At 58.4% G+C, this 19903-nt stretch overlaps 2 protein-coding genes across 5 annotated transcripts in view; both read left to right on the top strand.

Moving 5' to 3' along the window:
- Positions 1–6826, top strand: part of DGCR2 (DiGeorge syndrome critical region gene 2) — a 64553-nt gene extending 57727 nt beyond the window's left edge. For 2 of the 4 annotated variants that reach the window (XM_032271393.1, XM_032271391.1), the window contains 3 exons: positions 2945–3097; positions 3581–3817; positions 5338–5926. In XM_032271393.1, coding sequence (XP_032127284.1) covers positions 2945–3097; positions 3581–3817; positions 5338–5594 — 647 coding nt within the window. In that variant the 3' untranslated portion in view covers positions 5595–5926. Of the gene's footprint in view, positions 1–2944; positions 3098–3580; positions 3818–5066; positions 5187–5337 lie in introns of all 4 variants that reach the window. The other 2 variants (XR_004266033.1, XM_032271392.1) reach the window with 2 other exon arrangements.
- A 957-nt stretch (positions 6827–7783) lies between these two features.
- LOC116544791 (carbonic anhydrase 15-like) lies at positions 7784–13186 on the top strand. Its single transcript, XM_032271394.1, has 3 exons — positions 7784–10438; positions 10994–11105; positions 12595–13186. Exons 1-3 carry the CDS (start codon positions 10246–10248, stop codon positions 12731–12733), a joined length of 444 nt encoding a protein of 147 aa, XP_032127285.1. The 5' UTR covers positions 7784–10245; the 3' UTR covers positions 12734–13186.
- The last annotated feature ends 6717 nt before the right edge of the window (positions 13187–19903 follow it).

The following is a 19903-nucleotide window of genomic DNA, read 5'->3' as shown; positions in this document are numbered from 1 at the left end:
AAAACAAATATTTGCAAAACACAAATCAAAGGTCTTGTATTCAGAATACATAAAAACTCTAAAAACTCAGTAATAAGAAAACAAAACAACTCTATTGAAAAAATGGCTTTAGAAAAATATTTAAATTATTACACTTTACCAAAGAAGATAGAGAATGGCAGTCAGGCACCTGAAACAATGCTCAGTATTGGCCATTAGGGAAACAAACTAAATCCACACGGCATACTACCCATGTGCTCAAAAGGCTAAAATAATGAAACTGACAGCACCAAGTGCTGGCTGAGGTGCACAGCAGCTAAAACTCATGCTGCCCTCTGCCCCTTCTTGCTCTGCTGCCATCAGGCAGCCCTGCTATGATGAGGTTCCCAGAAGCGTGGTGAGGTTTTTGGCCAGTGCAGCCCCCAGGCACAGAGCCCATGTTGGGTTCCTGGGTCTCAGCCTCTGATCCCTGCTGACCTTCTGCTCCCCCTACCATCTCTGACGGAGACTCTGAAACTGTTACCACGTAACCAAGCTCAGTGAAACAGCGAGCTCCTTGTCACTGGAGGTCTTCATGCACAGGCTGGATCCTCTCTCTGGGTGCTGTGGGGTGGCTGAGAGACAAAAGACAACCCTGACTGCCCAGCTCAGAACCCCATGGCAGGGCCAGCCCTATCAGGGGGCTCTAGGGCTCCTGGGCTGGCCTCTGGCTTCTGGGGCAGGTCTTTTCTTTGTGCAGGACTACAAGTGGCTTGGTTCTGAGAGATGATTTCTGGTCTCCACCTTGGAGGGACAGTTGGGACCTTGACCATGTCATTGGGTTTATTTTAGAACTGTTTAAAAGTTAGTCATTGCAAAGGGGCTTCTTCCTTAGGAGCTCCCCTGGGATCTCTGAGGTGGCCTCCAATTAACAGGCACTTCGCCAGCCCCCAGGCCACTGGATTTCTCCCACTGATGGGTGAAGAGTGCCCTTGAGACTGGAGGAGGGTCAGAGGTATCAGAAAAAGCAGCTACTTGGTGAGAAGATGTATCCTTCTCACATGTTCATTTCATGTTTCATCAGCAGCAAATGCAGCTTTTGGAGACACTTCCCTGGCCCTGTGGGAGTAGGGCAGAAGCTGGCGCTACCATCTATGTGGGTATGGAGTGTACTGGGCTAGCAAGAATGGCTTGAGGGCTCTGGGAGCCCAGCCACTCACATGGGGCTTGTTAAGTGTCTCCTTGTGGCAGGCAGTTGGGGTCCTGCCTGCAGAGGTGGGAGTGGCCATTCATTAGCTTAGCAGGGTCCCTGCTGGTATAGGGTCCTCCTGCTTCCAGGAGCTGTTGGGTCACTCCTCGTTCTGAGGCCTCTTTGGCCTTCACTTTTGGTCTGTGGAGGCAGCTACTTCTGGGACCACTTCCTGGCTCCATTATTCTGTGACTTGTGTGAGTTGCCAGTTTACCTAGGTCAGGAGTACATGGACGTGCCAGTCGTGTTATAGACATGTGACTGGTATAAATTATCCCTTCATGCCTGGTACTACACACATGATCTCTGCTTCCCCATGGGCATCTCATAGTGAGCCCCTTAGCCCTGGTGTGTACTGCAGTAGGGCAGGGTGTCTCCCTCTTGGCGCTGCTGACATTTGGACCAGATACTGTGTGATGGGCACTGTCCTGGGCAGAGTAGGATGTTGAGCAGCACCCCTGGCCTTCAGCTGCCGAATACTAGTAGCACCCCAGCCAAGTGGTGGCCATGAAAAGCATGAAAGGGTCCAGGAAGAGCAGAGGAAGGTGCAGCAGCTTAGACCCGGTGCTCCTTGGCGTCTTGCCTGGCTGGGACTCAGCTTCATGGCCCTTCCTGCCCACTTACCAGCAAACAGGTGGAGTGGGGTCCACCCAGCCCTACTACACGTACGCATGGTGCGTGTGTACCCAGTGTGTGGGTGTGGCTGAACCAGTAGAGTGTCTCAGTGGGGAAGTGTGTGGGACCCAGTGCTGTGTCCAAGTGTCATCTGCATGTGTGTGCCTGAGGCTGGGTGCATCAGGGGATGTGCATTTTCTGTGCCATGGCTTAAGGATTGAAGTGACAGGCTTCACTCCCAACTACAGCAGAGGCTCATTTGTGTAACATCTGAGATGACCGTGCAGCTTCCCACAGGTGCTCACTGTCTCCCACACAGTCCATCAGAGAGTTGTGGCAATCTGAGTCCCAAGTGTACCTTGTGCTGTCACTTCTCCCCATCTGTCCCTACCTGGTCCAGGCCTCTGTCATTCCCTTCTCTGCCACAGCAGGCCCTCCTCGTGGCTTCCTGATGCCCTGTGCTACTCCCCTGCAGCCTGTCCTCGCCACAGCAGCCCACTGAGCCACACTCTCCGGGGATGTCACCCCTACTCCAAACTGCCAGCATCTGTCATCCGTGAGACCCCTGCCTACCTGGCCAACCCTGGCTCCCACAGGGACAGGCAGCCCCTCACCTCCCCCTGGCTCATTCTCGCTGGGCAGCTGAGCACCTTCCTCCCACGAGCCAGGCCTCAGACAAAAGGAAGGCCACTGTCAGTCACAGTCGGTGGCCTGTGCACAGCCCTGGCCTGTGGGAAAGGATGTGCACCTCTGCCGGAGGGCCACTCCCCAGCCACACCTGGGGCACAGAGTGCATGAGCACAGCATCCTAGGAGTGCTGGTCCTAGGACTGGAAACCCCACTTTGCTCTGGTGATGGTCAGATGGGTGTTGGCGCACAGCAGCCCCAGGGGCCATGGTGAGATGCTCCTCGTGACCTAGGATTTGCTCTTCTGCTTCTGTGTTGTTACCAAGTTCTTATTTTGAGTGGCTTTATTTCATATGTATCCTAAAGATGGTCGAGTGCAGGGAGACACTGCATGCCTCGTCCACGCAGCCCACCTGGGCGAGAGGACAACAGCGTCCCCAGCCCAGCAGGAGGGTGGCCCTGCTTCTCAGAGCGGGCATTTCCTCTCCCCCTCAGATGGCAACAGCCTGTTCGACTCCATGGCCAGTGGGATGCGCCTGGTCGTCAGCTGCATCTCCTCCTTCCTCATCCTGTCGCTGCTGCTCTTCATGGTCCACCGGCTGCGTCAGCGGCGCCGGGAGCGCATCGAGTCCCTGATTGGAGCAAACTGTGAGAGCCCTCTGAGGGCCACAGCCCTGGTCCCCATCCCCACCCCTGGTCACCCTGTATCTCCATGAGCTCCCCAGCCCTGAGGAGAGAGGGGCAGAGGCAGGTGGAGGGCCCCCTGGTCAGGTTTGAGGACCACATGTTGTGGGGTCTGCGTTGTCACCTGTGGGCCAGGAAAGTTCTTGCTGAGACCCTCATTCCCACCGAGCCACGGGGTGGGCAGAACTCAGAGGTCTCTAAGAGTCAGAGGCTGGGTCTGCCAGAAGTGTCAGCCCAGAGGGACAGATTGGTGTGGTGAGGGTGGGACATGCTGCGGAGCATGGGGGTCTCATGGGGATGCCGACTGTGGCCTCAGAGTAGGCAGCGGGGCGCAGGTGTGTGCACTCAGAGACGGCAGGCCCAGCCTAGGTGTGGGGAGCTCGGGAGCCAGGCATTTTGCCCCCAGTGACTTGGCTCTATTCCCGTTTCTCACTTTTGATGGCCCAGTGCACCACTTCAACCTCGGCCGCAGGATCCCTGGCTTTGATTACGGCCCCGATGGTTTCGGAACAGGCCTCACGCCGCTGCATCTTTCTGACGATGGAGAGGGCGGGACTTTCCACTTCCATGACCCTCCACCTCCCTACACGGCATACAAGTACCCAGACATCGGCCAGCCTGACGACCCCCCGCCACCCTACGAGGCCTCCATCCACCCGGACAGTGTGTTCTATGACCCTGCAGGTGCCTGACTCCCCAGGGAGAGGGAACACCTTGTCAAGTGACCTGGCACATGAGGCTGAGCCCGTACTCCTACCCAGCTGCAGAGGCCTGGGGGCCCTCACTTCTTTCCGGCTTTGTCTTAGCTCTTGCATGATTGGGGGGGTGCGGAAAAGACTTGCATTCGACCCCTGCCCTCAGGACACAGATTGTCAGTCTTCCAGGCTAGGACCAGCTTCCTGCAGGGGATGCCGGTGGGTGGCAGCAAGTCCCAGATGCCTCTGTGGGCCAGGCTGCAGAGCAGGGTGGGGGCTGTGAGGGGCTGGCCAGGAGGGAAGTGCATCACCGGGGCCTTGTGCTGTCAGCTTTTAGAGATGGCCCGTGGTAATGACAGGCAGCCTAGGTACAGTGGCTCACGCCTGTAATCCAGCACTCTGGGAGGCTGAGGCGGGAGGAGGGGTCTCCCCGTGTTGCCCAGGTTGGTTCAAGACCAGCCTGTGAGACCTGTATCTCCATAAAAAATTCAAAACTAGCCAGGCATAGTGGGCACACCTGTAGTCCCAGCTACTGGGCGGGCTGAGACTGGAGGATCACCTGAGCCCAGGAATTCAAAGCTGTCATGAGCCACGATCATGTCACTGCACGCCGACATCCAGTCTTTTAAGATCCTATCTCATAGGCCGGGCGCGGTGGCTCAAGCCTGTAATCCCAGCACTTTGGGAGGCCGAGGCGGGTGGATCACGAGGTCAAGAGATCGAGACCATCCTGGTCAATATGGTGAAACCCCGTCTCTATTAAAACTACAAAAAATTAGCTGGGCATGGTGGCGCGTGCCTGTAATCCCAGCTACTCAGGGGGCTGAGGCAGGAGAATTGCCTGAACCCAGGAGGCGGAGGTTGCGGTGAGCCGAGATCGCGCCATTGCACTCCAGCCTGGGTAACAAGAGCGAAACTCCACTCTCCAAAAAAAAAAAAAAAAAAGATCCTATCTCTTAAAAGAAAGAAAAAGTAATAAAAACCAGGCAAAACAAAGCGAGTCGAATCCCTACCACACAGCCTGCCTTGGATTGGAGCTTCCTGTAGACACCCGTGTGGTTTTCCAGCCTGCCTGCTCCAGCCCTGTTGCCCACACTTCCAGCTGCAGCCCTGAGTGTTCTTCCACCCACCCTGGGCCCAGTGCCTCCCTGATGGCAAATGCCGCTGCCTTCCTGCCGAGTGGGGTCTCCACTCGTACTGAGTCTGAGACTGTCTCCCTTTGGGCCCCTCTGTTCTAGTGACTTCTGGTCAGTGTGTCTCCCTCACCTCACACTGATGGCGGGACAGGCCGGTGTCAGCTGTTTGGGATGTGCCCTGCACCTTGCATATACCAGGTTCCCAGCCACAGGGAGCAGTAGGTACAACAGGGGTGTGGGGTAGGCTTCCCCTTCAAAATCTGAGGCTCGGGGGCGTTCAGGCAGGAGGTGTTCCGTGGTTCTGCCCAGCTCCCCTGCATCCCCTGTGCCAGGCCCACACCTGCCTCATAGCTCTCTCTCTCTCTTTCTGCAGATGATGATGCTTTTGAGCCCGAGGAGGTCAGCCTGCCAGCACCTGGGGATGGTGGCAGTGAAGGTGCATTACCCCGGCGCCTGGAGCAGCCTCTGCCCACTGCAGGGGCCTCTCTGGCAGACCTGGAAGACTCTGCCGACAGCAGCAGTGCCCTGCTCGTGCCCCCTGACCCTGCCCAGAGTGGGAGCACCCCAGTTGCAGAGGCACTGCCAGGGGGTGGCCGCCACAGCCGCAGCTCCCTCAATACTGTGGTGTAGATGGTCCAGCTTGTACCCTAATGGTCTGGGAGCACGTGTATGCTGTCGAAAACACCTGTGGGAGACTTGAAAGGCCCCGTCCCAGCCTGGATCCCGCGTACTGCCTCACATCACTGGCAGGCATGCGTGTGTACATAGAGACCGTGGCCCGCCTCCTGCCAAAAGAAGTGATGGCTTGCACCGAGTTCCTTGAGGGCTTCAGAAAATGCATAGCTTTGGGTCACTGTCTCCTCATTTTTAAATGGCAGAAGAGTGACAAAATTGTTCAGACCCACATTTTAGAGGCAGGGTATGAAGAAGGTACTGTGGGGCCATGGCCACACCCGACATGTCTTTGGCGGGCTTGCTTGCTTCAGTGTGCTGTCCAGAGAGGCCTGCTGACCAGTTACCAGCTTGGGACAGGCACAGTGGGGGCTGCCATGGTGCCCCTTGCTGGCCGCCCTCAGGAGGGGGCCTTTTGGGCTGGCAGGGTGGTATAGGCAGTGGGTCTGCTTCAGGGAGACAGCCTCTGAGTTTGCCACAACAACTGCCCTGGAGATGACCCCCGCAAGGCCAGTTGTGAACATCAAGGTGGCCCTGCCCCTGGCTGGGAGTTCCCTGGGGCTCTGGAACCTGAAGTCCTGAGAAGGAGAGCTTGGAAGGAGATTGAGCTCTTCACTGTGTCTTTCCATCCGGGCGTTCTGCAGCCCAGCTCTGTGGCAGGAGGCCTGACCCCACCCCGTCAGTCCCTCCCAGCATTGCTGTGCATGGCTTCCCCAGGAGGAAGCTCTGGAGTGGCGCTGAGGCCCCAGGTGCCCTGCCAGGGCCTGGGGGCTGAGCCGCCCCCTGCCTCTCCTCTCTGGAGCCCTGGGCTCCTGCCTCCTGTTGAATTGCCCCTGGGCTTGCCCCCTGACCTGGTTTGTGCCATAAAGGGTTGCTTCATTGGGGGAGGGGTGGCTGAAACCACCATCCTGGGCTGCATCTGTCTCCTTAAGAGTCGACTCCTTAAACCACCACCACTGCTGCAGCTCTGCCCAGCAGCCGCATGCACACCTCGGCCCCTCCTCAGCCGTGCAGGGGCTGGGGGCTCTGCCTGGGACCCTTTTCCCTAAAAGACCCTGTTGCCTACTACCAGGCGGTGGTCTTGAAGCCTGACACAGGGCCTTTAACGTTTCTGAGGTTTGGAGATTAAGCGGGTTCTGTGCGATTTTTAGCACATCCATATCTTTTCTACGTTGAATGTCTGGATCTTTACATGTTTGTGTCTGTGTGTGTGTATGTGGCCAAGTGTTTGCAGGTGAGGGTGGCACATGGAACTTTGCCAATGGGCGGGGGCCCACTCTTCCAGGGTCATCCATGCATCCTGGTCTGTGCTGAGGCAGGGCTGTGTCTCGCTCAGTCTTTTCAGACCAGCAGGACGGCACCTGGCAGGAGCATGCCATTCTGTGGTGCTGCTTGGCGATGGACTCCATTCACAGTCCACTTCTTGACACGTTTTCACACTGTGTGGATACCCATTTTTTCCATCCCGTGTGGAATGAGAATCTTGAGTTGCCACAGACTTGGCCTTCATGCCAGATCTGTGTTCTGTCACTGAATTGCTTGGCCTACCAGAGGCTGCGTGCTGGCAGGCTTGTGCTCCCCTTGCAGAAGGGCTGCTATTTCCTTGAGAAGGAAGTTCTGCCCACAAGACTCCCATGCTGGCTGCAGAGGACAAGGCAGGAAGCACATCGTGCATGGGACAGGGCAGCCAGGTTCCAGAGCAGCCAGCATGTGCGTTCTTGGTGCCTGGTGGCCATCGAGGGCCTGAGGGCCACACCGCAGAGGCCCCCATGGACCTGAGCCCAGGAGCTCAGAGGGTTCCTACCGGGCCTCAAAGCTGTGCGCAGGACAGGGTGCTTAGCACAAGATGTGTAGGACTGGAAAGCTTCCTTTGGGGACCAGAGGAACATTAGGGCCAGTCAGACGTGTAGGGAGCATTGAGGAAGGGGCTAAAGTGGACCATGCCAGCTGCAGAGGGTGGGCCTCTGGGCTGGCCGGGGGTCTCTGGATGGCCCTTTCCCCATGGGCCTCCACAACTGCTTAGGTCAACTGGCACCTCAGGCTGGGCAGAAGGCCCATTTGCAGGGCTGCCCAGAACACTGCCGCCACTGCAGCTCCAGGGTGCGTGAGGAGAGCTGGACTCGCTCATCTGTCCTCGCGCTGCCAGCCAGAATGCCCCTTTTGCAAGGCCTGCTGCGACCCCAATCTCACCAGAGTCCTGGGGCTGTGCTTGCTGAGCCTTGTGCTCCAGGGGTCCTCCTTCCCCAGGACCACCTTGCCACGTTTGCGGAGACCAGTGCCCTCTGACCTGCCTTGTGGAGGTGGGGTTTGATACTGTGCGTTGTCTCAATGTTTTAATGTTTTCCTTTCATTAAGGGTTTTTAGTTTGGGTTTAATTTTGGTTGGGTTGGCACTAACTCTTAAGATGCTGTGAGAACCATTTCATCAAATGCCAAATAAACTTGTGTTCCGGAAGAGGCGTGGTCCTTGGTGTGACCCCCACAGCTACCACAGGCTGAGGGGAAGTGGCAGCACCCACCTTTCAACAGAATGCTCCCAGGGTTTGCAGCCCTTGCAGGTATCCCACAAATCCCCCAAGGACCAGGCAGAGCTGAGCCTGGAGCCCCAGGTGTGTGCAGAGAGCAGCAGCCCTGCCTGCAGCTGTCCTATAGCACACTTCCTTGCCTGGGGCATTGGTTGCTGCTTTGGCAGGTTTTGCTGACTTGACACAGGATCCACATAAAAGCTTGACACCATCTGAGAGCCACCATGGGATGGGGTGCCAGGGCAGGGCTTGGAACTTGGCCATCAGCCCCATCTCCTCTAAGCTCCCCTTACTATCCAGGTGGCTGGAAACAGCCCTTGCCCGCAGTCCAAGCCACCTAGGGTTCCAAAGTAGTCTAGGTCCTCTGGGGCTTCACGCCTGTCCGGCAAGGGCATCTCTAGGTTTCAGAGGGTAGGGGGTCCAGGAAGTGTAATTGCATGCCCCGCCCTGGGGCATTCCAGGTATGTATGTTGGAGGAAGTCTTGTGACTGGATACAAGAGGGGTCAGGGTTAGGAAAGGAGCTGGTAAGTCCCTTGGCGGGGATGGGAGCCTCAAGGAGGCAGCCCCTTTTTTTTTTTAAATCCCATCTGCTGGGCCAGGAGTGGAATGGGGGTGTTGAGTCCTGGGCACACAGGTCACCATCAGCATCCTGGACAGAGCCCCAAGCCCTGCCTCTGGGTAGAGGCCACCTTCCATCCCCCAAGTGGGAAGGGCCCTGCCCTCTGGAAATTTTGGAAAGAGGCTCAAGGTGCAAAGCAGTCCCCTCTGACCTGCAGAGCTCTGTCTTGGCCTGGATCCGCAGAGGGGCCCAGGTAGGAGGGAGGCTGTGGTCTTGGGATGGGGTGGAGGTTCCAGGCCCACAGTGGGGCAAGAGACGTCCTCCACCTTCCTCCCATCCTTGCCCGAAAGTCATGGGCGCTGGGGTCAAAGGTGCCCTCACTGTTTGAACTTTCTTGCTGGTGGCTTTGGCGTGTCATTACAGTCCCCAGCCTGTTTCCTTGACTATAAATAGAGATAATAGGTCACTCCTCCCCTGCAGGATTAACCTCAGCAATTGTTGCTGACACTCAGCACAGCCCCGGGACCAGTGTGCATCTGGGTGAGTTTGCAGCACTCGATCTCTTCTCGGTGGCCCCGCCTGGGCACCGCCCCACCCACCCTCTCGATGGCCACACCCCTAGCCCACCTAGATAATGAGTAAATATGTAGCAGCCTGGCTCCGCGGTCTAGCCGTTTTCTAGTCCTTCAGAGCTGCTCTGCCACTGCACCACACAGGCCCCTGGCAACGTGCTCGCCTTTCTAGTGCTGCAGTATGAGACTGCGCATCAGGACTCTGTCTGTTTGGTCTCCAATCTACCCTCTTTTGCCACGCTCCACCACCCCTTAGGTCTTGCCACTGAGGGTGGATAGGGACTGGGGGGAGAAAATACTAGGGTAGGGGTGACGGGGCCTCCACAGGCCTAAGCCCCTGGCCCTACTTCATTCTTGGACCCCAGCTGACGGGATGGGGCTTGGAGAGGGCCCAGATGACTGGCCTCTCAGCTCAGTCCCCTGCCTCCTGTCTCCGTCGGTGCCTGGTGCTACGACTTACAGGACCCAAAGTGTGGTGAGGACAGAATGTCATGTGAGGCTGTGTCCTGGCACCACCAGAGCATATGCCAGTGGTGCAAGAGTGGCCAAGAGAGAGTCTGCAGGCTGCACTCTGTGGTCTGCAGGTTTCTGTCTGCAGTCCTCTGCCCCAGTGACTGAGCATCAAGTGCATGACTGTCCCCCTGTGTGTGAGTCTGGGTCTGCTGTGATCACCAGTCTTGAGTCAGTCAAGACTGGTGTGCCTGTTGCTGTGGCCAGGTCAAGCGTGTGCGTGTGATAGAGGTCCTCATGTGGGTGTGCAACTGTGTGCCGGAGACCCTGCAGACTAGGTGGCTAGGTCAGATGCAGGGTGCGAGAGAAGGGCACTGTGACCTGTTCAGGTTGCAGGGGAAGCAGAGAGTGGTTTCCTGAGGCTGGGCTATTCTCTGGGTATATGGGGGGCCACCCGCTGCTGCACCCCCAGACTGCCTTTCTGACCCCTACCCACCCCAGAGATGGCAGTCCTTGTTCCCACAGTCCCCACCCACTGGAAGAAGCTGGCCCCTGCCTGTTGGGGCCCAGGCCAGTCCCCCATCAACACTGACCTTCACAGGGTCCGGTGGATCTCTACCCTAGGGCCCTTCATCTTCCGAGGCGACGACTCAGCACCTCTAGGCCCTTGGACCCCAGAGAATGACAGCCATACAGGTCAGCACCCTGCAGTTCAGGACCCCTCCTAGGCAGGGGCAGGAGCCCCACACAGGTCATGAGAGCTCCTGCATGTACACAGGGACCAGCAGCCCCTACACATGGGAGCTGAGACACCCTACAGGGCCAAGAATCCTCCATAGGGGCTAGCTCCACAGGGAAGGAGCATTCTCACACAGCAGTCCAGACACACCCTGTGCATAGGCACCAGGCCCCACCCAACAAATCACAACCAGCCGTGACCCCTGAGGACCAGTAGTCAAGATCTCCAATTCGGCCAGGATCCCTGACCACACATAGCTGGGCTCAGAGCCCCACGCCAGGAGGGCTGCCCCCTGCTCTCTTCCACACCATGCTGGGTGTGGTAGTGGGGGCAGGGTTTCCCCTGCAGTCAGTGGAGCCCTGTTCTGCTGACCAGCAGGAGCTCTGGACACTGTGGGTCCCGTTCCACTGAGGAGCAGCCTGGCTTGAGGAGGGGCCTATGCTCCTACCCTAATGGCACAAGGTGGGCAGGTGGTGGGGTAGAGAGGGTGTCATGTGCCTTCTCACCTTCAGGGCTACTCCAAATGGACACTGATCCTCAGAACCACCTGGAGATTCAGGGGCCTGGGCTGCTGTTGCCTGCCTACTTCACACTGCTGCTGCACTTCCACTGCGGGGGCCTGAGGTGAGCAGGCTCAGAGCACAGCCTGGACAGGCAGCGCCAGCCTATGGAGGTGGACTTGGGCATGAGGTTGGGTGGCCAGAGGGCCCCACAGAGGTGAGGGGGAGCAAAGTGGGGGCAGCTGGGTATCTCCCACCATCTGTGCCTCCCCCCAGATGCACATGGTCCACATGAACACAAAGTACCAGAACGTGGAGGTGGCGTCACACCACACTGATGGGCTCACAGTGCTGGTGGTGAGGGCAAGACTGTGACTCTATGTATGTTTCCAAAAAAGGGGTCCATGGGGATCCTGGAAGTGGACAGGCTGGGCCTGCGGAGTCTGTGGGGGATCGCTAGGGTCTATAGGATCTGCGAGAAGATGGGGTGGTGGGAGGGTATGGATCACCAGGGTCAGTGGGGGTGAGAACCCTCCAGCCCATTTCCCAGATGCCAGATGCCCCCTGCCACTGGGAGCCTCCTGCTTAGATTCTACCAGCAGAGTTCCCCCTTTAGATACCCCCCACTCAGAACCCCTCCCATTTGGAGCCCCTCCCAGGAGCAAGACTATAGCACCACCAATTTCTCCGCCTTTGTGTCGGGCCTGAAGAAGGTGTCTTCCAGCTTGGGGGGTTCTGGGGATGGGGTCAGCGGGGCACGGAGAGTCTGGTTTCAATCCCCCTCCCTCCCTCTCTGAGAGGAATCTGGAGAGGCCCAGGTTCTGATGAGGTAGGAGAGAGTCACTCAGAGGGCTCCCACGGAACAGGTAGGCACACTGAGGCCTCAGTGGGATTAGGGCAGGAAATGCCCCTCTTGCAGTGGGGGACCATGCCGGGTCACACCACCCCACACACACACACCACATTAAGGTTACCCTGTACATTGTTTATTTCACATGGAGGGCCACCCACGGTTGACAGAATCACAAGCTGAGCCCCAGGCCCATCAGAGCCCGGTGCTAGGGTTGCTAGGGAGGGGGAAGAGCAGGGGTGGTGGGTCAAAGGGGCTGCCGCAGGGACCAAGGCTCCAGGGGAGGCTACATTGCCCAAGGCCAAGAGATGAGAAGCCTCTGGCTCCAGGTTCCGCTGCAGGCTATCCTAGCTGTGTGGGTGCTGGGCACCGTGGAGGGCTGCCTGGTGTACTATGCGCCAGAGCCTCCCTGGGAGTTCGGCTGTGGAGTCTGCATAGAGGGTGACTCTGGAGAGGTGCTTGTGTCCAGGTGGCTGCCTGTGGGTCTAAGTAAAGGGGTGAATATTCTTGGTGTCACTGTCCAAAGCAAAGCTGGGTCCACGGGACACGGACTAGGTAAGGCTCTGTGTCCAGGTGACGCTCTCCAGTGAGAGGGAGCCACTGTCAGAGTGAGGCTGACCGGAGGCTGCTGTGCAGTTGGTGCCATGTGGAATGTGGTTACATACTGGTTAACACCGTCTTGAGGGACATCACCAGCTGCCTGTCTCAGCCACCCCTGTGTCCCTGGGGTCTGTGGCCTTATGTGTGGGTGACACTGTTCCAGTGCATGGAGACCCTGGCTCCTCACTGAGATCTTGAAAGGAAAAGACCCTGCATGCAGTCACCCCGGAGGAATGGGAGTCCTGGCTGTTCCTCTGGAGGCTGACCCAGCCCTGATCCCGACCCAAGGCCCAAAGGCCTAAAGGCCCAGCTCTAAGGTTCCAAGGGGCTACACCCCGTTCTCCAGCCAGACTCAGTCTCCAGCAAGGACCCCGGCTGCCATCCACACTCCCCAGACACACGTACCTCACCCTCTGCCCATCCCGCTCCCACCCGCTCTTGCCAGTACCAGAACCCTAGCTGGCGGCACCCGGGGACCCTTTTGGCTCAGAGCCACGCTCCACAAAGGGAAACGAGCTGCTCACTTGCCCCGTCCTGGACTCCCAGAGCCCTTCCAGCCAGCGGCGACGCCTTCCGCACCTTGCCTAGGCCGCCCTCTGTGCTGTCGCCCTCAGTCTCCGCCACCTTTCGGGGCCCCAGGCGGCACCAGCATCTTCTTGTGGTTCTTCCGGGCCGGGGCTCTGTGCGCTCCGCTGTCTGCTGGGCCGTCCGGGGCGTCGTCGGTGGGCCTGGAGGTGGCGATCAGGGCGCTCACCGTACCAAGCGTCCGCAGCAGGGTGGGGCCGCGGGGCGCAGCGCGGTGCTCGCGTCGGGCAGGCGGTGGTGGCTGTGGCGGTGGCGGTGGCGGAGGCAGCAGCGCGCGCAGGGCGTCCAGCTCCGCTCGAAGCTCCGCGCGCAGCGCCTCGATCCCGGCGCCCAGTTCCGTGCGCACCGCCGCCAGGCCCTCCTGCAGCCGCCGCTCGCTCACCTCCAAGACCCCCGCCGGGTAGGTGGCCCCGCCGCGCGGCTCCCCACACACCGAGCATACGGAGTCGCGGCTGTGCACACCGGTCCTCTTGCCCGCGCCTGCCGCCTGGGCCCCCGTGCGCTCCACCAGCTTCAGCAGCCGCGGCATCTCGGATCGCGCCGCCGCCGCCGCCTCCGCCTCCGCCCGGAGCTGGCCCCGCAGGCGAGCCAGGCGGCCGGGGGCGCGGGCTTCTTCCTGGCCCGGCCCATTGGGCTGTGGCCCCGGGTCTCGCCGGCGGCCGGTGCCGCGCCGCAGAGCTTCGCCTACTCCGTACCCACTACGCGCCTGAGCCCACGCGCAGCCGGGCTCCGCCATCCACACTGCCGCCTCCACCCCCTCCAGTGCCAGGAGCCCCAGGCTGCAGCCCAGCGACCGCTGGGGCCCAGGCAACGCACCGTGGAGGGGGCCCCCGGGACAGCTGTGGGAACGACCAAAGCCCTAGGGGACCCGGCCTGGGGCGCAGGGAACTCCGGCAGGGCTGATCGCGTCCGGCTCCCAGGGGACCCTGGGGGACTGAAGACGTTGTGGGTAGGTCCCCACAAAGGGCATGGCCCAGTTTCGGGGCCAGCGGAATCCCAGGGACCAGCCCCCACAGACCCAAGTCAGGAACTGAGCTGACATTTTCCACTGGAAACTGCTGTCTCCATCATAGTCAGGGGAAGGCCAGGGGTGGTCATGGGCTCCATAGCCCTCCTCAGTGGCTCAGGGCCACCATGTTGTCTAAGCCATTATCTCCTCACCCTGTCCCCAGTCCGCACAGCTAAAGAAATCCATCCTAGTGGCATCTCCAGCTCCAAGCTGCTGCCTCCTCCATGCAAGCTCTTCAGGGTCTCCCTTATTCTCCAAGGCACTGGCCTAGGGCCTCTGGAAATCCCTGCCCATCTTACTCTGGGTTTTTGTTTTGATAAACAGGATCTTGCTGTGTTGCCCAGGCTGGGGTGCAGCGGTGCAATCATAGCTCACTGCAGCCTCCACCTCCTGGGCTCAAATGATCCTCCCACCTCAGCCTCCTGAGTAGATGAGACTACAACTGTGCACCACCATGCCCCGCTAAATTTTTTTTTTTTTAATTTTTGTAAACTGGGCACGTTGGCTTACACCTGTAATCCCAGCACTTTGGGAGGCTGAGGTGGGTGGATCACCAGAGGTCAGGAGTTCAAGACCAGCTTGGCCTATGTGATAAAACCCTATCTCTACTAATAATACAAAAATTTAGCTGGGCGTGGTGGCGCATGCCTGTAATCCCAGCTACTCCAAGGGCTGAGGCAGGAGAATTGCTTGAACCTGGGAGGCAGTAGTTGCAGTAACTGAGATCATGCCACTGCCCTCCAGCCTGGAAGACAAGAGTGAAACTCCGTAAAAAAAAAAAAAAAAAAAAAAAAAAAAAAATTGTAGAGACAGGGTCTCACTGTGTTTCCCAGGTTGGTCTTGAACTCGTGGCCTCAAGTGATTCTCCTGTCTTGGCCTCCCAAAATGCTGGGATTATAGGCGTGAGCCAACATGTCCAACCCTGTCTGTCTTTAACCTCCTCTAACCCAACAGTCTTCCTCGCCCCTCTGGGTCTTTCCATAGTTACCCCACCCCTCATTTTTCTGGTGGCTCTCACTTCCCACTTGGGCCAGGAGATCTTCCTTGACCACCCCATCCCACACTGGGGACCTCGAGCCCCTCCCTTGCAACACCCTTCACAGTTGTATTTAAATGACTCTGTTTTCTATCCACCCACAGTGGGGTCTCTGAGCCCAGGGCTGGGTCGTCTCTCCTGGGCTGAGTGTGGCACTAAGCATGCTGAGTGCTAGTCTGCACAGAGGCCAGGCCCACGTGGGCCCCAGGACACAGCTGTCAGTGGCTGTCTGGCCATGGAGTGAGGGGCTGAATCAGCGGGGCTGGGATCTTCTTCCCTTTTACAGTAGGAGGCTGGGGAGAGGAGCTTGCCAGCCCATCCATCTCTGCAGCCTGGCATCTGAGGCCCTCATGGTATCCCTGCTGGCATGCCTGCCCCTGCAGCCCTTCCACCCTTTGTGGAGCGCTCACCGCTGCACCCCAGTGCCTTTGTATGAGCAGTGCTGCCTGTGGCCGTCGCAGGGTCCTAGGTATGGGCAGAGGGTAGTATCCCACACACAGCGTGTGGTTCTCCCTGTACCCCAGGGGCCAATTAGCGCTCTGAGTGCCCTGGACCCTGGGGCCTCCCCCAGCAAATTTTGGAGGGGGGCCTGGCATGAATCCAGGCTGGTCTGGAATGGGACATGGCAAGACAGCCCCTGAAAGCTGTGTCCCCAGGGGCTGCAGGTCAGTGCACGTGTGCATGCGTGGGTGGGGATTTGAGGGGACCACTAATGCTGTCCTCAAGCAGCTGTTGAGGAGAAGCCTGGGTCCCTCTAGTCATTGTTCATTCACGCAATCACTGCCTGCAGCCCGCCTCTCTGGAAGGTGCAGGAGGAGGTGAGAGTTCAGCACTCTGTCAACCTCTCAGACTCCCCCATTTCTGCTGAGTCACCTGTCCCCTGGACCCTCCAGCAGCTGGCTCTGCTGATCCCTAGAGCCTCATTAGCCATGCTTCCCATCTCCCCAGTCATTAAAACACTGCCAACAAAAGAGCCCTGGATTCCTTCCCCAGCCCTGCTGGAGACGGGCTGTGTGACCCAGGGGCTTTGCCCTTTCTGAGCCAAGTCTTCACCTGTGAAATGAAAATACCTCTGAGGTCCCCAGGAGGGGTGACAGGGAGGCCTGGGCAGTGGAGAAGGTGCAGGAGAGAGTCCAGATTTGGCAGAAAGAGCTGCTACTTTTGTGATCTCTGCCTGGAGGTTTATGGACAGGCTGGAAGATAAGCTGAGCCTTTGCAATGAGTCCAGATTAGGGCTTGTTCCTGCAGGGGCTACAGATGTGGGGGCTGGCTCTTGTGGCAGAGGGTCCCAAAGTCATGGGCATGGAGAAGATGGGTTGGTGGGAGCAAGGGCAGAATGGGAGCGGGGTCCCAGGGACCCTACTGAGCCCTGAGGAGGACGGCAGAGGTGTTGGTGAGGGGTGGGCAAGCAGGTGTGTCGGCATGAACCTGAGTCCCTCAGCTCAAGTGCAGTGATGGCCGTGAAGTAGGCATTGGGGACCCTGGACTGAGCTTCAGCAGTGGTGGGGCTGGGGTGGACACTGGGGACTGGCAGAGAGGAGATGACTTGGGGGCTGTCCCTCAGGGAGTATGGCAGAGTGGGGCCTGTACACAGGTCTGCTCTCCAGTTCCTCTGGGAAGCTCCTCAAATCCAGCCAGCCCCAGCTGCCCCAGCACAGAGGAGCTGACTACGACTCCTGTGCAGGGCCTGCTCCTTCCCCTCCTGTCCCCCTCAGTGTGCTTTGGGCCCGGGGCCAGGCACGGTGGGGGCGGGAAGGCTGGCTGTGCCTGTGGGAAACCACCAGCTCCTAGGGCTGTCCCTGGGCCCAGGCTGTAGCTCTGTGCATTCAGGCGTGCAGGCTGGGTGAGCGACTAGCTACCTTGCCCCTCAGTAATGCATTCACAGCGGGGGGTCAGAGGAAACTTCAGGGCTCTGCCTAACTTGACTACAGGTCCCCATGGGGCTGTCTCTCCATGTGACTTAATTGTCATCACTTTTGTGCTCTATGGCTGTTAAATAAACCCTGGCAGCCACCTCGGCTGGAGGTTTTATGTCCCAGAGCCCAAGGGTAGCTGGGAGCCAGCAGAGCGCTCAGGCGGCAGGGCCAGGCCAGCTCTGCGTGTGGGAGGGGGCTCTGGGGGCCTCCAAGGGCTGCTGCAGGGACCCAGCAGGGTGGGGGTGGAGGCAGAGGGTATGATCAGAGTGAAAGCAGAGATGCAGGCAGAGTCCTTGAAGCTGGCTCTGGGGTCTGTGTGGGAAGGGGCACACCCGGCAGGGGCTTGAGAGGTAAGCTAGGGAAGTGGCAGGGTCTCGGAGCTACCTCCTAAAGGTGGCGGGAGATCCAGGAGGAGCAGGGAACAGGAGCATCCAGCAGGTTGTCTGATCCACCCTGAGCGCCCGGCCATGCTGGTTGGGACAGGAAGGCTCATCTTGGAACTGGTCCTGGAGGGGCCATGTGGGCCAAGGGTCTGGTCATGGCCCCTGGCCCTCTGCTCAGACCACAGAGAACAGGACACCTGTCCGTCATTTGCTGTGACTGTGCTGCTTGCTCTGGCAGCAGCTGCTGGGCCTTTGGAGGAGGAGGGAATTGGCCTGTCTGGGGCAGAACCGCTGTGCTGGGGCTGGTAGAAGGGAAGGTAATGGTCCTTTCAGGTCCCTGGAGTGCGGCTGCATAGTGGGGCCTCTGTAGACATAAGCTGGCAGGTCCGGCTTGAACTTTGCTCAGGACACTGGGTACTGGGTTCTGGGTTCAGAGGCCTCATGAAATGCCTAGCCTCAGTTTCCTCATCTGTCAGGACCAGCGGCTGGCTGGGAGGATGTGTATGACCATGGCAGTGGTCAGCTTAGTCTACTCTAAGAGATCTTGTCTCCCAGAGCCCTGAGGTGACCTTTTTTATGAGAGCTGAGAGAGGAGAATGACTTGCTCCAGGTCTTACTGCAGGCTCTGGGGCTTCCTTTGGGGACTCAGGCACACCTTGCCCCTGAATACCCCTGCCCTGCCCATTGGGCCCTGGCGCTGTGCCCTGGCCTCCTGTGGCATTCGCTAGCCAGATCTCTGGGACTCATCCCAGGGCAGGTGGCTCCACAGGAGGCCAACTCTACCCAGCAGTGGCCTTGCCTGACGTGGGTAATGAGCTCATTACCTGGTAATCACCTGGTTTGTATGTTCCTGGCATCAGCAGCCTCAGCTCTCCCTGCAAGCAACGTCTGGCCTGGGATGGTTCTGACCAGTCTGTGCCACGGGCCCCGGCATCCCAGCCTGTCCTGCATGGGGTGTTGGGCCTGCCAGCATCTGTATGTTCCCTGAGGGCCCCAGACTCAGCCCCCAGTGGGAAAACTCTGGGCTCCCGACGAACCGCTCCTAATCGCACAGCCTGGGGCAGGTAACCCTGACCCACTCTGGGCTTCACTCTCATCGCAGCCGGCGACAGAGAGTCTCTGCTTGGTTAAACTTTATTTAGGCTCCTGAGGCTTCTCCTAGGCACACCTGAGCACTTCTTTATAAACTCCAGTTTTAGCAAGAATCCTGCAAAATCAGTTTAGCGAGAAGCCCCCATCCTTGACATCTGATCAAGAATGTCAGATGTCCCCCAGGTGCGGTCTGACCATCTTGGCCTGCCTTCAGCAAGAATCCTGTTAGGGGAGTTTCTCTGGCCTTAGTCACTTTCCATGCACTGTCCCCACCCTGCTTCCTGACTGTCACTTCCCACTTGCCCATGCTGTCTTCGGAATTGAGCCCAGGCTCTCTCCCCCACTGCAGCATCTTATCACCATGGTCCCTTGCACCCGGTGAGATGGTCTTGAATAGTCTTCCCTGCAGTGCTTTAGCAAGGGTCATTTTTCATTGAATACTTTTTACTTTTTTATTTTTTTGTTTTATAAAGATGGGGTTTCACCATGATGGCCAGGCTGGTCTTGAACTCCTGACCTCAGGTGATCCACCCACCTCGGCCTCCCAAAGTGCTAGGATTACAGGCGTGAGCCACTGCACCCGGCCTTATTGAATACTTTTTAACAATGAAACCACAAGAGGGTCTGCAAGCAGGGCTGCTACTGGGCACAATGGAGGGCCACCTGGTGGGACAGACCCCAGCATACAGGGCCCTTGGGGGCTCCCCTTCCCTTGCCGGCTGGGCTGGGGTCTCTGTGTCAAGACTGTCCTCACCATCACTTGGGGATGGACCTCCACTGTCATCCTAGCGAAGGGGCCAAAGGGGTGTCTATGTGCTGGGTGGACCTGCCCGAGGCCTCTGTTATCCAAACGGAGCCCCCAGGATTTGGACCTGCCCCCAGTGACCTGCTCCCTCTTGCCCATCATTCCAGGAACTTCCTGCTCCATTCCCATGCACATCCTTTCCCGAGGCCAGCTACCCCTGCTCAGCCTCAGGACACAGCCACCCACCCTCCCAGGAAGGTCTTCCCTGCTCCTGTGGCTTCCTGCTGGCACTCACTGCACTGGGTTTTCCTCCTGGCATGTGGGACCCTAATCTGTGTCTTCTATTGGATTTGAATTCTTCCAGAACAGGGACCTCCCTGAGTCCTCACAGCCTAGAAAAGTGCCCAGCATGCAGTAGGCACATCATAAATACCTGTCCACTATCAGTGGGTGAAGGCATCTCATTAAAGAAGACATTAAAGAATAGGGCATAGGGCTTGGCATTCAGTAGGCATGCAGTACATGATGGCTTCGTTATTTCCAGTCTGGGGTTGTGTTCGTACCTCAGTTTCCCACCTGGCCTGACAGGAGAGGCTCAGCTGCTGGGCTGGCTGTGTCTCTGTGTCCCTTGCCTGGGAATGCCTGAGGAGGCGCAGGGTCCTCATCCCAGCCCTATCCCAAGGGTTCCCAGCCCTCCACTCTTGAG

Source organism: Sapajus apella, unplaced genomic scaffold, assembly GCF_009761245.1.
Source record: "Sapajus apella isolate SASKATOON/1434 unplaced genomic scaffold, GSC_monkey_1.0 scaffold231, whole genome shotgun sequence".
NCBI lineage: Eukaryota > Metazoa > Chordata > Mammalia > Primates > Cebidae > Sapajus > Sapajus apella.
The sequence above is the reverse complement of the archived record's forward strand: the minus strand, read 5'-3'. Positions and strand labels throughout refer to the sequence as shown.

What these genes read in the sequence shown, in the direction of transcription:
- LOC116544791 (XM_032271394.1), top strand. Translation starts at nt 10,246, where the DNA reads ATGGCAGTCCTTGTTCCCACAGTCCCCACCCACTGGAAGAAGCTGGCC. An exon ending in AGAGAATGACAGCCATACAG is followed by an intron (nt 10,439 to 10,993) that starts GTCAGCACCCTG and finishes TCTCACCTTCAG; the next exon opens with GGCTACTCCAAATGGACACT. An exon ending in TTCCACTGCGGGGGCCTGAG is followed by an intron (nt 11,106 to 12,594) that starts GTGAGCAGGCTC and finishes ACACTGTTCCAG; the next exon opens with TGCATGGAGACCCTGGCTCC.